Below are 18,430 nucleotides of genomic sequence, written 5' to 3' on the forward strand. Positions count from 1 at the left end.
CCCTTTTTGGTACTAAAAAACCATTTTCTTGGATAAAGAACATTTTTTTCTGTTCTACTTAGAACCGTTTGAGGGTTCTTTCTTTAAGATTCCTTAAAGGTTCTTCAAGCTTAAGGTTCTACAAAGAACATTTTTCTTGGCTACAGAACTTTTTTTGGTTCTACAAAGAACCCCATTGGTTTTTCTTGGAAAACATGCTCCTTTAGTGCTTTAATTTTTTTCTTAGGAAAACATATTTCTTTAGTGTTCTCTACTTTATGCTGTTGCCAAGCAGCTTTAAGTTTGGCTGGTAAAGGGAATTGTCATACTGACTTTGGCATTATGCCCTATTTGATGTGATTTGCACCCACCGTGCACAAACCAAATATCAATTGATACCTAACACGACGCAGTGTTACCTTACTCACTGTGTTACACTGTCAATCACGGTGTAAGGTTTCTTCATCCCATCTTTTTTGAATACTGGTGAACAGCTAAACATAGTTGAGTCATACGGAGTGTTTTTAATATCAATAAAAGTATGTGTTCAGTGGGATTTTGGGGTATGTGTCAGGGTGGGAATGTGAGATGTTCTTTGATGCTGTTGGTGATATCAGTGTCATCTTGTAAAGGACATGACCCATGGAATCGGATATATGAGCTTTATTTTATTTGATATTTCAGAGTATATTAAATTGTTCTTTTTTTAGAAGTCTTTGGTTTGATTTTTCTTTTATGTTTGGTTCCTATCTTATCATTGAGGTGTTTTGCTTCATTTTTTCAGTGCGCATATAAGGTGTAAGGAAGATATGTGTTAGATTATCAAAACTATTTTGTGTGATTGTTTTAAAATTCTTGAATGAATTTTTGTTTGAATTTGAAATTTGATCATAAATGTTATCAAAAGCAGGGAAATCAAATATGAATATTCAGACTCACACTCTTGGAGGGGGGTTGATGGCCCCTTTCTACCATCTGTTGTGCTGTACCATTGAGTTATTTTTAGAGCTTTAAAATAACACAAAGAACTACAAACAAATACTGTTTGAAAACTAATCTTTAATTTTCATATTCTATGTCTTGTCAGATTTTTGCCAATGTTACAATAATGTGAAGAATGTGATTCAGTGAATGACACTGTTTGTTAGTCACATTGTGTAAGGTGTGCCACATGATGCTGGTGTGTGCTGTGCTGCACCATGTTTTGCACTCCTGCATATGGGACTCACATTATCTCATCTCTTAAACCCATGAAGATCCATCTGACTTTTATTCTTGTGAATTTTGCACACCAGCCTGAATACATTTGAATATAAAATTTGAAATCATTTGAAAATCATAGAAAGAAAATTTAAAAAAAAAGATCTGAGGAAGTATATTGTGAAAAACACAAACTAGATGTAAACAGAGTGAACTTGGGGTTTATTTTTTTATGAATTTTGCAAACCAGCCTGAATACATTTGAATATAAAGACACATTATAACACAAAGTTATAGAACCATGTTTATAGGTATTGAAGAGTTAACCAGTGCATTTACCATGTTTACACACTTCCCTAAAGAAATTAAAGTTGTAAAAAAGTCTTGCAATCAAAAAATTAATTTGTTTCATGTCCACCTCTCACCTCACTTTCTGGCATCAGTCAATATTTGTTTGTTTTTCAATTTTCATACTAAATTTTAAGTTTTTAATACTTTAGTAAAACGTCAATGCTGTAAACAAGTTTATTAGTCAGCATGCATCACTTGCAAGTGTTATTGTGGAATTCTAAGGGTCTAACCCTTTATGACCTTAAATTAAATGGTCTCATCATTTCCTGGCAGATGCTGAAAACTGCAAACAATGTCAATTTTACGTGAATATGTGATAACTACTGTATTTTGTCAAGGTAGCATTCAAAAAATAAATAAATAAATGAAAGCCTCTCTCCCTCCTTACTTTTCCAAAAAGATGACAACGTAATGTTAGCTTGTACAACATTTTGGCACTTCAAGCAATTTTCTTACTCCATAAAACTTTCTTGGAGTTCACAAAATCGTCAGCATATCGTGAGAACAATTGTAGCCTTCTGGGTATGAAATATAAGTGCTGGTTACTATGCAATGTAACACAATAGCATCATCCCAATGGCATAGCTCAATAACCTCAATTAAACAATCATAGTGCAAAATTTGACCTCAAGCTGCAGAGTATGAGTTTTTGTACTCAAATTTTTAAAGGTTATTCAATGAATGTGCAAATCTATTGGGGTTATAGAACTGTGCCCTGGTAGATGAGCATGTTGTGGTGGATCCTAGTGTATGCAATGTAACAGCAACACTACATGAATATGATGTATGAAATCATTCCTATGTATGAATGCAAATTTGCAGGATATTAATGTCAAGTAACTCCCGAATAGTAGTTGAAGATTGGGATATTCCAGTTGAAGTCCATCCACCCCCGTGGAATACATTGCCTTAATCTCCCACATAAGGAGTGTAGACTTCAAATGGATCGAGTCACCCATTCAGGTAATCCATTTGAAAATCACACTCCGTCTGTGGGAGATTAATACCATATCAGGGGTGTATAGATTTTAACCGGAATAGCACATTTCTCTATCTAGCCTCATCTTATTGGAGAGGTTAATGTCTTCTCACAGGAAACTAGTTGATAGACAAGTAGCGACAGATATCGAATAGTTTAAGGTAAAATAAAATGTTATATAAATACTTGAAAGCATCACTTGCTCAGAAGTACCCTTCTGCACGGAGTTCCTTTAAATAGGGTTCTAAGAGTGGAAGCTGGTGTGTGTTGTGTCGAGCACTTTAGTAGTGGCTTAGGATACTTGAAACGTTTTACTTGTTTAAAAAGAAGTAGTAATTCTTTCCAATATTATTTAAAATGGAAGATTATTTGTGTTTTTTTGTATACTACTGCTTAGGCTGGTTAAAGAGAACTAAAACGGGAAAACATTATAAAAACATCTACTTGTATAATCAAAGTCACAATCACACCACTGTCATGGAGCTGCCAGTACCCCCACACACATCCTATCTAGCAATGCAAAGCTGAAAATATTGCCTTTGCAAATGATTGTTTAAATATGCACATAATTCATCAGCAATTTATAAGTGGAAATTTTGATATCTGCTTATATTACGTTCAGCTGGAAAAATGAAAACATATTTCATTGATTAGTTACTTTATTTATAGTGAAATAACATAATTTACTAGATATGTCTATATCATTAATAAGATGTATGTTTCAAAGTATGATTTTCAAGTTTACTCATAGAAAAAGTAAACATATGCATGAAACTTGATCATTAGTTGATTTGATCGATTACATCAGCAATAGCTGGCGTCTGTTTGCTCAGATTTTAGTCGCATAAATCAAAACATTATATTCCACCATAAAATGATACTGTGGATGTTTCAGGATTGATTTCTGATGCAGTAATGGAAATAGATGTAGGCTGTTAAAGTTTATGTCCAGGCTTATCGCAAGACATTTGTCTCTCGGAGAATTGATTTGATAATATCCATCATCTAACGGCAACCTTGGTGTATTGATTTTTTAAATATGTGTCTATGCAGCAGAGGAGTTTGAATCCGTAAAAGGTCATCCAACTTTATTACGGTATTTCTCGAAATTGGTCAGTGAATTTAATATCATCTTATTGATTGCAATGGAATAAGCTCAGGATTTAAATTTATGTTGTATATTTGAATTTAGTTTCTTTATTTCATTTTTAAAATATGCTAATGGAACAGGGAACAAAGAACATTTGGATTTGAACTGATAACCTTTGGTATGTGAGTCCAACAATCCCAATTATCAACTACATCTTTTCCCCTCTGTATATAAGGATATAACATCCTCTTTATTTGATTTGCTGTATTTTATACCAGGTACCTCCTTGAAGAAACCATAAATTTTATACTGAATCTGGCTAGCCAAATGGAATATTACAATTCTAAATTTAATCTGTATAGTATGATTTCTCACTGCTATTGTCAGATTTAGTTCCCAAAAATCCTAGCTAAAAGATATTGTAGAACGTAATAATCGCATTCACATCTTAATCTCATGTTTGCTCATCTCGTATCTTTCAGCTCTACCCAGCCAAAGATAGCTTCAAGTATGACAGTCTGGTGCGTGACCTTCAACGCTTTGTAGCATCCCAGTACCACCTTAATGACATCTCCCCATACAACCAAATGGGGGCGCATGCCACCTCACCGACAACGAGACACAACACAGCCGATCTCCAAAATGTCATTTCTAACGTAGAGCAATATTACTACAGAAAAAAAAAGTGGAGGCGTTGCTTGCGGACGAGATGAATGGGGCTAGCATACCAGAACATTTTGGGAATAGAACTTATGGTGCTAGTAGGAGGAGTGGTCTTGGAGATGGTGCAATTAATAATATGTTTAATCTGGATCCATTGTTTGGAGATCCCAAATATGACAGACCTCCATGCAATGATGGTGAGTAGATTTTGTGAGTGGTATTGATAAATTTATCACTTTTTGACTTGTCCTTCTTTGTGTTACTAAACCTGTGGAATGCGATCTCTTTAAATCCATATTCCTTCAGTGGGAGTGGTCTAGTTTGTAGACAAATAATGATTTGACAATCTCATGATTTCGGGTGTAATTTATGTCATATTGAAAAAATGGTAAAAAGTTACCATTTCAGAGTCTGTGTCAAGCAGCGACATAGGAGGAGGAGTGTAAACACTATGTTAAAGGAAGATGCTGTGATGGTATCACAAGTCACTGTTCAACACAGACTCTGGAAAAGTTATCTTAACTAAAATAGGATAATGATGGATGTCTGCCTATTAAAAGTATTACTGTCTACATATTTGTCAAAATATTGAAGTTCTTCATTCATAATGTATTATTTAATATCTTCAGATGTTTTGGCAAATTAGAGGAGATATATGGCTTAAGAACTGCCATTTTACAGTACATAAGGTAATGGATGGACGCTCTTCTGGCAGTGTGTGCTGAACAAGATGTGTAACTGTTTTTCTTGCAGTTGAGTAGGTTTCCTAATCTTGCTACCAAGAGCCTGATCCCAAATAGGCTAGGAGTTGTGCTTTACTCCTGCACGAAGAGTTTGAAGTGTACAATATGTTTGCACTGTTGAGAGATTCAGACTAGTGACCTTGAATTGCCACGCAATAACAAATCCTTAAAAAAAGGTTACCTAAAAAAAGTCTTTTTTCCAGTACAATGACAAACACAAAACGTATTCAATTTTTGTTCATCCACAGATCCAGCCACAATGCCATTCCTCTCAGCCTTCCATTTTGACCCACCGCTAAACCTAACACCGACCTTTGACCCTATGGTGACTGAATATGAAGCTACTGTACCTCATGATATGGTGCTAATCAAAGTATGGGGATTTGCAACAAGTTGTGACAGTGAAGCCAGACTGGAAGATAAACTAGGAGCCTCCAGGTTTGTTACACAATATATTAGAGCGGGGTTACCACAGTTTATTCCATTAAGTTTGTAACAAATTAAAAAAAATTGTACTATTAGAATGCATGACATTTCATTTGGCGTTCTATCATAATATTATTCAATTTATGGAGAGTGTTTGGGTCACATATTAACTCACATACAGGCGTGTTAGTTTCAGGGTTCCCACATTCCTTGAAAGTCCTTGAATTTGAAAACACCTTTTCAAGGCCTTGAAAGTCCTGGACATTTGCACAAAGTCCTTGAAAGTCCTTGAAAATTGCAATTTTACCTAACGTATAACTTTGACAAAATTTGGGGAGTGGAGAGGATCTGTCATTTTCGTTAATATGTGCCGCATGGAGAGCCGTATCAACTTTTTGTGTTGTGGTAAGTCCTTGAAAATCATGCTTTTGGACCTTGAAAGTCCTTGAAAAGTCCTTGAAAGGCTTCAAGGTGTGGGAACCCTGTAAGTTTGAATACATACTGCTGCATGCCCACTTGCCACATCATTAATTGACAACAATAATAATAATCAAAAACAGGGGAATTGATTCAGTCAAGATCCATGTGAATATGTCATGCGTGTTTGCTTTTGTCGAAGTCATGGTCACTTCAGTAGCAAAAGTTGAAATGTATAGATTGTTAATTATGTAGAATAACATAGACAAAATTGTAATTTTCACTAATTTTCTTATTTTCAGGCCATCCAATTACACGCTTGGTGTTGGTGAGAATCGCATCAGTATGTTTGTCGTTGACATCACACACTCTGAACCCTGGGTAAGCAACTCATACACAGTGAATGTTTATCGTCAGAGTGTAGAGGAGGGAGAGGAGCAAACGTGGGAAGATGACCAGCCTCATCATGTGTGTAGCCTTGTACAAGTAAGTATTGAAGGATGCTAGTTAGTATCGGTTCTCATGCTTTTTTTGGTTAGCTGACTGTACTAGTCTTCACAGAAGTCTTCACAGACTGTCTTTTGAAATTTGCAGAAGAGCATTTAATAGCTCTTCTGGAGCCTTCAATAAGAGCTGTTTAGAGCATTTACAATTGAATGTAAGGAGAGCTACAAATCACTATCCTATATCAGATTTAAGGAGAGCAGTAGACAGATATTGCTCTTGCTCTCCTCAAAAGGTAGTCCCTGCCAAAGAGATTAGAACCAAAGAGTACCGACTCTGCCATGTTTTGTGTGTTGATCATGGAGGGCAAAATAGTGTGCCTCCGATTATTTCACTATGCGCCTGGCAAACTTTGAGTGACAGTGCGTACTTGTTTCCATTCTGTGTGGGCTACATACTTTTGTAGCATCCTAGCTCACAAAGACACACGTCGTTCGACCAAGATGGAAGATTGACCATAGTGTTACACATACGGCAATTCTGACTCCTTGGACCATCTCTTTTGGTTCTTTCACACTTGTAGTGCACAAGTGTGTCAATAGTCAATACAGATATGGTGTCCGGATTGACATATATAAATTACGACATGAAATATGGGAATGTTAAACAAGCAAAGTCACATTGCATGACCTTGCTCTTTTTATGTGGTAATTATATAAGAAACATTATTGGCATGTGTGAAAAGATTGTGATAGGAACTGTAATGTCTTTCATAAAAGTACGTAATTGTGGTCATCTGTACCATATTTCAGGGGGTCAGATGCGATATCGCCATTTTTGTTGTCACCATTGGATTAACATGTAATAATGAAATCTTCACAAACAATTCTAAATGTGTTATGTGGTGTCAAAGTAAAATTATCTTACTCTAAAACCGTTGAGGTGCGACAAAGTACCCCACTTTAAGTATGTTATTTTCAACTTATAATGCTAACCATCTATTTTGAATGGGCTGTCAGCCTTGTAGTTTCATCAGCCTTGTATGTCGTGTGTCCTGTACCGCTTGCCATAATTCTTAAGTGAAATACTAACAGGGAAGTTAAAGATATAATTTGTTTGGTGGTTTTGTGGCTCAAAATAGAAAGTATCCCATTAGCCTGTCAAGACAAAACTAATTTTTGAATAAGAAAACTTGATGACTTGATGAAATTTGAATGTATCCAGGCAAACAAATGTAAGGACTTTTTGCATGATTTTGTAAGCTGAGACAATTCAATTTGTGAATAATTACAATACTATTATATAAAAGACACATGTTCATCCATCAAGATGTGGTAACAAGTGACATTTGTCAGGAAACTTAGATTTGATTACTTCTTAAATCACCAGAATAAAAGTGCTGTCATATCAAATGACATATGTAATATACTTGATTGATATATATTCTCTTACATTGGGCAATCAGCATGTATCAAAATAGATTTAGCAGTGTTCTGGAAATGTCACTCATAATTGGTTATTTGTGTGACACTGCTAACTTGGAGAGTGGATTTGATTTGATTGTTTCTGCATAGTAGCTAAATATTCCAAGCTTAAACATGTACTTGTTTTATATTCCCACAATCAGTGTATTCACTACTTACAATTGCAAATATATTTGTACATTTCTTTTTTTTCATTCATGTTTTTTTACATACCTTTATACATTCATACTGAAGTACATGTTTGCAGTTTTATAATTTCATATAAATGTAGGAGAAAGCCAAAAGTGAAAAAAAAGACATGAATTGATTGATTGTTATCTTCTTTTACAAATTAAAAAGCAAAGCAGCAAGTATGAGAATAAATTGATCTGGTCTGTCAAGTGTTCTGGAAACGTCAGTCAAATTTGGATATTGGTTTTAAAAGTGAATAGTTTTTCTACATGGAAATGAAAATTGTAGTGCAAATTTGCCCAGTTAGTTTTGTGTGCTGTGCAATTTTGAAAATATTTGCATGTTTTAAATTTCAGTCTTTCTTTAGAATGAATTTTGTCCAGTACTTTGAGTTACCCTCAGAAGCTTGAAGATTCAATTTGAATCATAATGCACGTATAATACTAAGCATTGGTAAGGAATGTAGCATTTATTTCGGTGGCATACATCATTGAAAAATGATATGCTTGTTGCAAATTCTTAGTATAATACAGGCATTGTATTGTGGCTACGCCTACTTATACTTTGCTACAAAAATGCAAAATACACTACCAGCTAGGACTATGATAATTTGTAGAAAACATGGAATGAGTTTGGAATACCCTTCACCACTGTACATTTTATGGAATAAAGTGCATTATAATATGTAGAGTGTGAAGGATATTCCGAAGTTATGCGGAATATGTACATACCACAAAACCAAGAAAGGATACATTTGCATCAAGAAACACATAGCATACATGATCTAAAAGCAATGCTATAATGAACATAGGCATGTCTTGAGATTTGTCTTAGAAAGTCTTTAGTGTGGAAATAAATTCCATCATCTGTGCCATTGACACCTTTAAGACTTACAAAGTCTTTAGAGTAGAAATAAATTCTATTATCTGTGACATTGACACTCTAAAGACTTACAAAGAGTAAGAAAAGAGTGGAAATTGACCGAAAAGTCTTAGAAAGTCTTTAGTGTGGAAATAAATTCCATCATTTGTGACATTGACACTCTAAAGACTTGCAAAGTCTTTGGAGTAGAAATAAATTCTATTATCTGTGACATTGACACAAGGTCTTTAATAAATCCTATCATCTGTGACATGGACACCAAGTCTTTAGAGTGGAAATAAATTCCATTATCTGTGACATTGACAGAAAGTCTTTAGAGTGGAAATAATTATATTCCATTTTCTGTGACATTGTCAAGGTGACCCACTGGCTACTAATCAGATATATACTTAAATAAGTTGAAATTAGTTTTGGAAATCAAGAGCTTGCAACTTACATTGTGTTGAAAGCTTCTTGTAGACATATTGATTGACAAGTGTGAGGTCCCATTTGTACAAGTGATACTAAATTAAATCTAGCCAACATCTTCTGTCATGATAAAAGTAGCTGATAAAATTGATACATCTGTTATATTCATGAGGTGTAACTTGAACAAGTCTTAGAGGCTTTGTGGGCAGTAACTATGTAAGCTTCACCAACCTATTTTACATATGTGGGACCAACTAAGCTTTTGAGTTTGTTTTGTGTATTTCAGGATTGTGATTTACCATTTATATCGGATGGCCCTTGTGGTCTAAACAGAGTGTTGGATGTCAGGTGGCCAGATGTGATTGTAGATCAGCAGAAACTACCTGTGTGTGAAAGTGGCAATAGTCCAGGTTTGTTGAACCATCGTTTATAATATTCTGTGATGGATTTTAATAGAAAAAAGATGATTTGTATCTTGAACAATTTTAACAGTTTCCCAATTGCAGTCAGTTTTATTCCATGATCATTTATTGTACATTTATAGTACAAATGTCATTTGAATGAACACAGCTGCTGTCAGCGTGGTGATTGTACGCGTACACTGTGTGATGAACGCCTGCATGTGCATAATGTGGAAGTGAATCCAACTCACTTGTGATTGGTTATTATTTTCACGAAGTATGCAAAATTATGTGTTTGCACCTGAGACGTGCACTGTATTTTTAAACACAATCACGGTCAGCTGTTGGCAGCTGTGTTTATTCAAATGAAATTTTTACTATAGTATATGGATAACAATAAAGATTGATGGCCAATGCTCTAGTGACATCCCTTTAGACTGCGGAGTGCCTCAGGGTTCCATAATGGGGCCTCTGATATTTACAACATACATTCTTCCCCTTGGTAATATATTACGCAGTCACAATTTATTGTACCATATCTATGCCGATGACACTCAAATCTATATATCGTATGATCCCAGGAACCAAGCAGAATGTCTTAGTTCACTCACTTGTATTGAGAGGTGTATAACAGATATTCAAAATTGGATGACATCAAACAAATTGAAATTAAACATGGAGAAAACTGAGTTTCTGATCATTGGATCACCTCACAATTTAAGATCTCATCCTGATCTCACCCTTAATGTTGGTACTGCTGAGATTAAACCTACAAATTCCGTCCATAATCTGGGTGTTATCATGGATTCGGATGGGTCAATGACCAGCCAGGTGGGGGATTGTGCCGCACTCTTAACTACCAGCTAAGAAACATTGGCCGAATCAGGAAATATTTAGATGAGGACACTTGCCATCATATTATCAGGGCTCTTGTTCTATCTCGCCTTGATTACGGAAATTCATTGCTTGCAGGCATCACCAATGCGCAATTTGACAAACTTCAGCGTATTCAAAACAAAGCTGTGCGCCTGATTTGCGGTGTTAAGAGACGTGAGCACATATCTCCCTACCTGGCGAGGCTTCATTGGCTACCTGTCCGCCAACGTGTTAATTTTAAGTTACTTGTGTATATGTATCAATCTTTGAATGGCTCACTACCAACATATCTCTCCTCCGATATTACTTTATACAACAGTCAAAGCATTTCACATCATTACTTCCGTTCATCCGTTGATCATACTAGGCTCCACATTCCCAAAACCCATCGTTCAACAGGTGACAGAGCCTTTTCTGTTATTGGACCCCGGCTATGGAACATGCTTCCTCTCTCCATCAGAGAAGCTGTTTCCCTTATTGTTTTCAAAAACTTTTAAAAACACATCTTTTTATGTAAATGTAATTTGTAATTATTTCCTTATGTATTTTTTTGTTTGTTTCTATTCCAGCCTTGGCTGTAGTTTGTAATGGCGCTTTGACCTTTAATTAGATAATATGCGCGGTATAAATTGTATATGTATGTATGTATGTATGTATGATATTAATAAGTGTAGTGTAGCTATCCAGATTTTTTCCTGCATAAATTTTAAATTCTAATGCATTTCGTTCTTTTGTTTCTAGGTCGATGGCTGATTCCTTGCAGTCAGTGTTCCAATAAGTCATCATGTTATTGGAAAGAAGCAAGATGGCTGCCGTATGACTGCAGACATCAAATATTACCACGACAACAGCTTAGACAATGTCTAGCTGGCAAAGATGTAAGTAGAGTCAGAGAAAGTGAAATAGGATATATCGGTTCTTAGATTGTGAATGTGTAGTGTCAAATAAACAAAATCAGAGATTATGAAGGGAGGAGAGAAGGAACCAATCAGCAATACCCCAAAAATCAGCTGAACTTCCAAGTTCAATTGTAGGATCATTTTCTATAAATGCAGAACAAATGAGCTTTTTTAGCTGTGAATACGATAATTGCCTAATCGTGCAGATGTACACAATACCACATTTTAATTGGTCAAGAATGTATAATTGGCCCTCATGAATATGCAAGAAATACTCCTATATAGAAAGTATGGGAACTTGTGTGATTGTGGTTGTCCTCGTTAAATTAGTCTGGCGTACATTTTGCATATCTAGAACTTCAATGTGAATGTTGCTAAAATTGAGTTATTGATTAAAGCAGGTGATTCATTCTTATGGTTACATTTATTTTTTAAGTTGGAGAATCATTGATAACTTTGTACACTACAAGATTCCTATTGGGGTCACCTGCACAGTTACACCATCGCCAAGATACTATGCAGTACCACTCAGGGGAGTACCTGTGTAGTACCATTGCAGTACCGCTGCTAGTGGGTCCTGTTCAGTAGCAGCATTGGTTTTGTGTGTACCAGTCAGGTACCTTTGGGACGGTGTATCTGTGCAGGCGGCCACAATAGGAATCTAGTAATGTAACCAGAAGTCCAATGAGGTGAATGTTTATTGAACAAATTGTCAATTTTAAATTCATTTGTCTTGATTGTGTCACATATACAACCTGCTACCACGAAATGAGTGTACAGTCGCGAGTTGGTCGTTTCGAGACGTCCTGGCTGCTGAGTTGATGTTTGTTTCACACGCATCTGTTCAAGCCAATCTTTATGTCCTTTGTGAATGAGAGCACAATGGGCCATTCACGAAGGACATGCTACTGGCTTTTACAGGTATGCAGCAACTCAGCAGCCAGGATGTCTCGAAACTACCAACTTGCGACTTTACGCTCATATCATAGTAGCAGGTGACATGTAATGCTTTTTGAATTTGATCTTGTCTTGGCCTTTGATTACTATGATGAATTTTGAGAACTTGAAGAATTGTATCTAATGTCAAAAGTATGTGTCAAATTATGCTAACAATAAACTTGATATTCTGATTGTATTTCAGCTATTATTTATTGGGGATTCAACAAATAGGGGGATAATGTACTATATAATGGAACAACTCAATGGTACCCTCACTGAGTGGGATAAAACTCACAACATTAAAGTCTATTCCAACCTCAACAACAACCAGACATCCGTGTCATTTGCATATTACCCACAATTCTGGTTGCCAGCTGGTGAGAGGCCTGTGTTTGATAAGGCATTGTATGAATTGTTGAAACATTCCAAGGCTGCCAAGAACAATGGTGATACAGTGGTAGTGGTGGGAGGTGTACACTGGTTGGCTACACATCATCTCAATGTACTCAAACAAGCACTGAAAAGGTAGGATTTTTCACAATACTCCATTTCACCTTTTTAATTCCATCTGTGTCACATTTTCTTCATTTAAATTTGAAAATAAAATAAAATTTTAACTTTATCATTACTTGTCCTGTATTTAGTAAATACAGCTAGTGACCAATCACTTTGCGTGCAATCATGCAATGTCCAAGTACAGCAATCAGCATCTGTGTAAATTGTTCAAATGCAAAAGATGTGACACAATAGAGTCATTGTAAAGCATACTTATGTGCTATGTCACTTTTTCAATAACCTGCATTTGCATCCGTGTATTTAAACGTTATTATCTATGATTGGATTAAACACATCGCTTATAGTTATGAGGTTATGATTATGAATAAGTTACTTAACTTACCAACTAGTCCAACATAAATGTGTGTGTTGTGTGAATGTGAATCACCTGTCAAATGTGGACTCTCTCCCTTCACACTCTGATAAATGTGGACACCAAACAACTGTGGACGTTCACTCTCTCTCACCTACTTCAAGATGGTGCAAATAGGATACAATGTGTTTAAAAGTGAGGTCTCTATCAGTAGGTATAGAGTTAGTCCATGGTTGACTTGGTGTAGGTTAAATACCACTAATTATGTAATACACGGGTTTCAATGGGAAAATGCCTAATTTCGGGTGGAATTTTCTCATATTCAGAACTCTCACAGTTCAATACCACTAATATCAGGTGAAACTATATATGATTTAGATGCCAAATGATCAAAAATTCAACATAGGTTGACCTGAGACTTTTCTTGTTTTAACGCACTGAACCGCAAACACCTTAAAATGACAGTGCGCCCTCGAAGCTGAAAGTTACAATATGATATGGCGAATATTTACTAAAAACCGAAGCCGTGCGTATGAATTTTGGTACTATTACAACAAAAATGTCATATAATGAGAGAAAATGTACCATTTTGAAGCATCAAACTATAGAAAGTACTTTTTTGGCTATATAACTTGATCAATTTCAGCGATTTTAATGCAGTCTTTTTGAATGCCATGAAAACAAATAGTTACTCGTCGTATTTCAATGTATCGCCCAGGCCTATTAGTGGTATTTAACCTGTAAGCCTGATTGGGTCCAAGGTTTGATAGAAAATTTCTGTCTTTTTTTTCCAGGTTTTGTGTTTTGGTCCATATAGGCTATGTCATACCAGTATGTGTGCGTGTGGATAGGCGTGCTTTTGGGGTGTATGTGTGTGGATGCATAATTTGTGCAATTACAGCTGTGAGATAGCACAACTATTGCAAGCTGCAATTTTTTCCTGTTTGTACATGTCATATGATTTTATTATGATTTAATATTTTATACCTCTTGTTGTTTTCCCAATACAGGAAAGGTTTATCCAATGTGAAGCTTGTAATGAAGGGACTTGGTGCAGGTTTTCATCAGCCTGTTGATGGTATACATTGCTTGACAATGGTAAGTTTTTAAAAATATGAATTCATTGAAGATCTCAGTAACTTTACAATTGAGAGAGTGAAATGAGAAAGAAAAAATTATATCATGCAATAATCGACTCATTCAGCTTAATCATGTTGCATTATATCACATCATATTTTTGAAGGACTTTATTAAAAAGTGTCATTCAAAATGGACCATTTTGACAATCTTGGCTTATCATGCATAGAGACCAAAAAAGTGTACCTTTGGTATTTACAGGCAAGAACCCAATGTCGAACAATGATTTGGGTCTTTGAGCTAGAGCATTACAAAGGTTTTGCGCATTATACCACTTAGCATGTGCGATTGGCAAAGCGCAAACAAGCATGCACTTTGAAGTTTGCTGGTTCCATGAAGTGCGACAGGTGAAACTGCTACGGACATACCGCATATGTTATGGGCTTTCACATAACCAAAAAAACATGCAATGCTCTATCGTGTATACGTGAAGGTATGCAACGCTGGCGTGATTGTTAGACACACACAATCGGCTCTCATGAATATGCGAAAATTCACAGCATAAAAAGCACAGGGACTTTGACTGTGGATAGATAATCTGTAGTAGTCTGTGGGTACACTAGTTTGCCCTCTATGAGTTACATGCAAACATGGCGGAGTTGGATTAGAGATTTGGTCTATTCTCTTTGGATTTATCCTTCAGAAGTAACATATGTAAAAGGTATTTGTTATGTACAAGTTAAACACTACTAAAATTGTTTGCCATTTATTTGTTTGTCTTTCAGGGTGAGCAAAGAAAAGTTTTCATCCACAACACTGGTCTGTTAGACTATGCTTCCAATGCAGGCTTTGAAGTAGTTGATACATTCAATATGACCATGGCTAGATATAAGGATTTTGTACAGGGCAAATGTGCATGTCATTTCCATAAGGTAAGAGCTGTTGAATGTTGTTGATGCTTTCATTTTCTTGTCTTGCTTGATGCATAAATTCATCCCCAAAGAGAGGTGTAATAAGGCCTAATGGCAATTTTCTGTCTTGGCACACATGAACATGTTATATTTTTGTTGTGTGCCTACAGTATAATTATAAATCATCTTTTCAGACATGTAAAAGACCTTGATACAGTCAGTTCCATTCAGGGTAATACACCTGATTGTTGGCTACGGCTTGCCTGTAAAAATGCCTCCTCGCTATCTTTACGGGGACCCCCTTCACCAGGTCACTTGACTGAAGTATCGTCTGTGTTATCTCCCAGATTTCAACTGTTAATGCCTAGATATGCTTGATATAAAAAAAATTGAATTAAATTAATGGGACATGATGAATGACTGCATTCCTGAGACTCAACCATGACAACGTATCCACACAGGTTTTGGGATGTGACAGATACATGGCATTACGTTTGCATCTAAATAGCACATTATGTTCATTCAATTGACCATTTTGGTATAAGTTTATATAGAAGCTTCTTGCATCAAGTACACTATTTTGAACCCAGTTGTGACAATCCATTATGGTGGCTTTCCCACAGTATGGCAGACAACAGAATCTGGAATCCCCCTAGTCTAACCTTTTTGGTTAACAATAGAGAACATTTGATTTTAATCTATAATTTGTGAATATTTCACATTTCACAAAAATGGACATGATTTGGGTGAAAATGTTTGTATTTTGGATGAAAATCATCAATTTTTGTGTAAAAAGCACCCATTTGGGGCAAAAGGCAACCATTTTGGACAAAAATTGTCAATTTTTACCAGCAAATTTGTCCAATGTTGCCCCCAAAATTTCACTTTTCCATTTTATAAAGAAGCTATTTTGGTTCCCACATGACAATCCAATATGCTATGGTGGCTTTCCCATAGCATGGCAGACAATTCTATACAGAGTCTGGAATCCCTTAGTCTAAAACTTTTTGGTTGATAATATAGAAAATTTGATTTTAATCTGTAATTTATAAATATTTTGCCTACTCTTTCATTTCAGGTTGAAGAGGTGCGACCAACGGATGATCCAGATGATTATGATAATATTCTCTATCATGTTACCGGTGATATCAACTCATTGTATTCCGAAATTCTTATCAACAGAATATGTCAATAATGTAAATTAGATAAAAATGTTATTTATTTTTCTTGAAAGTGCAAAATATTGTATAAAGTGTTACAAACCTTGGTGCGATCACTGCCAAATGTGAGTAGGTTGTCTGCAGGATATTTAAAAATCCGCTGTTGGGCAGGAAAAACCCTCCTATGTGTCATTGGCCCCTGATCATGTTTAAAGCAAAACAGCCTGTGTAACCTGTTGGCAGTTTTGTTTTAAACATGTTCAGGGGCCACAAGCACATAGGTTTTTCCTGCCCATTATGATAATCTGTTTGGATGTTCATTTCACAAAGCCTTACGATCGATCTTATGATAGATATACCACTCAAAATCCTCTATTAAATCAAGGGTAAGATCTTTGTGAAACAGGCCCAGATCATGTAGAAGTGTGGGTCTTTAAAATTGGAACATGATGGACTGTTGCTCTTAATAAACTGTCTGGGGCTACAAATGGCTATAAGGGGGATTTAATACTGAAATGGGTCTGAATTTAGGCCTTCAGGTATAAGGATGGCCCCTTTTTTGTGTGAAAATGAGTATAGGCCTATAGATGGGTAATTTTTTTCAAATTCTATTCTGCGATATCTATTGTGGAGACTAGTGGGAAATAATCTGGAACCAACCTGTAGACAACCTGACTATAATAATTACAAATGTGCATTTGTTTGATTAATATTCCACTTGGGAGTTCTTTTAGCATGGTCATAATATCTTCAATTAAGTTAATCACTTTGATAGGCTGTTACACTCATACAAGTCATTATTGTTTGAGAAATATGCACTGCATTCTTTTCCGATATTGCTCAGATTGGACAAGTACAGACAGATGAGACACTGAACAAATAGTGGCTGCGTAGGTTCGAAAAATGATAAAGAATATAGCCCAAGCAAAATATTTGGTGTCAAACCACATAATTTAATTGGATAGCAAATATTACATGAATTTTCGGTCATATACCTTTGTCAAGTGTGAGGTGATAACCTTTTGCGTGTTGAAAAACAAGGAAGGCATCAACGCAGGTATGTGCAAGCTGTCATGCGAGCAAACAGAATTGTAATGTGAGATGTCTACAGCGCGATGCAAAGGATGGCAAGACACGCAAAAGGTCATCACCAATATTACTGAAAAAAAATATATTTCCTTCATCCTTTTTGCAGTAATATTGACTCCAATTGCTTGGAATATATTGTAGACATTATTGGGCAATTGATTATAAACCATTCCTGAACTGAACCCACTTTGGACCAAAAGATTTCAAGATTTGAAATTAATATCAAACAAACCAATAAGCATTCATTCTATACATTTTTTCATTCCTGTGGATAAAAGAAACATTTCATATTTGTCAATTTGAGTGGACAAAAAGTATGGCCATGCGAGAAGTTGAAGTGGAATGTTGTATTCGCCACTTGCACGGTTCCGCCATTATGCATTATTATGTTTTCAGAATCTTGCTTCCTATACCTCTCCACACAGTTTAAAACGTCAAAAAAATAGCATATTGGATGCATTTCGGATCCAATTTTAACGCCACCTGGATCCCAATCCCCCGTGATTTTTAAAATCGCCGATATTGCCGCCAATTTTAACGTATTGTAAATCGACCGTTCGTATGTGATCAAGAGAGAACACAAATGCACTGTATGAGACTATTCATTGATGAACTCGATTTTGTTTATTTTGATGTCAAACCGGGAGAATTTGATTTTCTACGGACGCGGAAAGACATGTTTAATATCATGATTCTAGGCTTGAAAATCAACGTTGTGGTGTACTAAATGCATGTTTCAGCTGCTAAGAAATGAAGAAATTAATGTGGTTTATTGAAATATCCTTGGAAAGTACAATAAACTAGTAAAAACCGGTGCTAAACCACTACGTAAACGCTGCAGAATTCGGCAATCTCACACAATCGGACATCAAAAATGATCAAATTTTCTGACCAAACCAGAGGATTTATACCTGCCAAGTGCCAAATATCACTTTTTGAACTATTTGAGACTCTGCAAGGTATGAATGATGTT

General features: G+C 35.8%; 1 protein-coding gene across 1 annotated transcript in view; it reads left to right on the forward strand.

Moving 5' to 3' along the window:
• The window catches only part of LOC140147375 (cadherin-like and PC-esterase domain-containing protein 1), an 85,916-nt gene extending 68,091 nt beyond the window's left edge, over nucleotides 1-17,825 (forward strand). The window contains 10 exon segments of the mRNA XM_072169152.1: nucleotides 4,082-4,302; nucleotides 4,305-4,459; nucleotides 5,254-5,443; nucleotides 6,151-6,334; nucleotides 9,524-9,647; nucleotides 11,256-11,392; nucleotides 12,555-12,877; nucleotides 14,231-14,318; nucleotides 15,083-15,229; nucleotides 16,287-17,825. Of these exon segments, the coding sequence (XP_072025253.1) occupies nucleotides 4,082-4,302; nucleotides 4,305-4,459; nucleotides 5,254-5,443; nucleotides 6,151-6,334; nucleotides 9,524-9,647; nucleotides 11,256-11,392; nucleotides 12,555-12,877; nucleotides 14,231-14,318; nucleotides 15,083-15,229; nucleotides 16,287-16,403 (1,686 nt within the window). The 3' untranslated portion in view covers nucleotides 16,404-17,825.
• Nucleotides 17,826-18,430: the final 605 nt, after the last annotated feature.

Source organism: Amphiura filiformis, chromosome 3 (genome assembly GCF_039555335.1).
Source record: "Amphiura filiformis chromosome 3, Afil_fr2py, whole genome shotgun sequence".
Lineage (NCBI taxonomy): Eukaryota > Metazoa > Echinodermata > Ophiuroidea > Amphilepidida > Amphiuridae > Amphiura > Amphiura filiformis.